Below are 1453 nucleotides of genomic sequence, written 5' to 3'. Positions count from 1 at the left end.
GGAAACAGAAGAGGCATCCACCAAAAGAGAAGGAAAAAGGTAAACCCCAAAAGCACATAATAAAATCATAGCTTTTATCCAAAAGAGACTTCTTTACCTTTCTCTATATTTTTTCTTTCCCCACTCCTCCTCCCCCTTCTCCTTCTTCTTTCTCTTTCTCAAAAAATCCTCAATAAAAAGAGAGGAAAAAAAAAAAAGAGAGAGAGAGAGTGTTAGAGAAACAAGAAATTAAATTAAAATCCATCATGAGAAATGCAATTAGATGTTGCATAGCTTGTATTCTTCCATGTGGTGCACTTGATGTAATTAGAATAGTTCATTCTAATGGTAAAGTTGAAGAAATAAGTGGAACTCATGTTAAGGCCTCAGAAATCATGAAACTTCATCCAAAACACATCTTAAAAAAACCAACATCTTCATATTCTTCTTGTTCATCAAATGAAGAAATTTGTCCCAAAATTGTTATAGTCCCTCCTGATGCTGAGCTCCAACGTGGCAAGATTTATTTCCTCATGCCAATGCCTTCGTCTTCTTCTTCTTCTGCTCCTCGTGAAAAATCGAAGACTCGTCCTCGATCATCCACGAGGAACAAGAAAAAGACTAGACAAGTTTCGTCAGAAGGACGTGAAAATGAGGGCAGTACTAACTTACTAATGTCTGATGATCAGTACTTGAGTGAGATTTTGTCGGAGAAGGTGTCAACACAAAGAGATAGAAGAAGACGAAGAGTTGGAGTATGGAGACCTCATCTAGAAAGTATCTCTGAGATTGTCAGTGAATCATGTTGAATGTGGTTTTCTTTTTATTTTCGAGAAAAAAAAAAAAGGTTCAAATTTATCTTTCTACGTACTAACGAAATATTTCAATTTTATGTTTCTTTATACTTTAGAATTATTTATACCTTAGCCGTTAGCACATGAATTTGTATTTGCTCTTGATTTTAACAGAGCTTCAACATGGAGCAGGTCGATTTTAGTGTCAAATACTTTGGAGAAAAATATTTGAACTTACCGTTCTACTTTTGACTATGGGTCAAAATTACTTACCTGTTTGACTATGGGTCAAAATTACTTTCATGTTATACTTCATGTTGGAGCTATGTTAGGACTAAGGACAGATGCAGAAAATTCTGGTAACTGCAATGCTATGAATGCTTCAAAAGTGTAACAAAGAATAAAATTAAAATATTTCGTATAGTTAAAGGGACAATTTTTTTTTATCTTTTATATGTCTTTAATATTCATTTCAAGAACATTTATCCTCCATTAGGGTTCTAAAAGGAAGTTATTAGCTCTGTGTTGAACCCTGTGCTTTTTATATTTCTTTTTCGTTCTTTTTATTTCATGTATATATGCACAGAAAGAAAAATAATAATATGCTATAAAGTTGTGTAATCGTTTTGAATTTTGTACTATATGGTTATTTATGTATTGGAAAAATGTTACAGTGATCA

General features: G+C 32.9%; 1 protein-coding gene across 1 annotated transcript; it reads left to right on the top strand.

Annotated features, from left to right (window-relative positions):
• On the top strand, positions 1–1453 carry LOC132617170 (uncharacterized). The gene has a single exon (XM_060332119.1). The coding sequence runs from the start codon at positions 246–248 to the stop codon at positions 786–788; it is 543 nt and encodes a 180-aa protein (XP_060188102.1). The 5' UTR covers positions 1–245; the 3' UTR covers positions 789–1453.

This window comes from Lycium barbarum, chromosome 11, assembly GCF_019175385.1.
Source record: "Lycium barbarum isolate Lr01 chromosome 11, ASM1917538v2, whole genome shotgun sequence".
Taxonomy (NCBI): Eukaryota; Viridiplantae; Streptophyta; class Magnoliopsida; order Solanales; family Solanaceae; genus Lycium; species Lycium barbarum.
The sequence above is the reverse complement of the archived record's forward strand: the minus strand, read 5'-3'. Positions and strand labels throughout refer to the sequence as shown.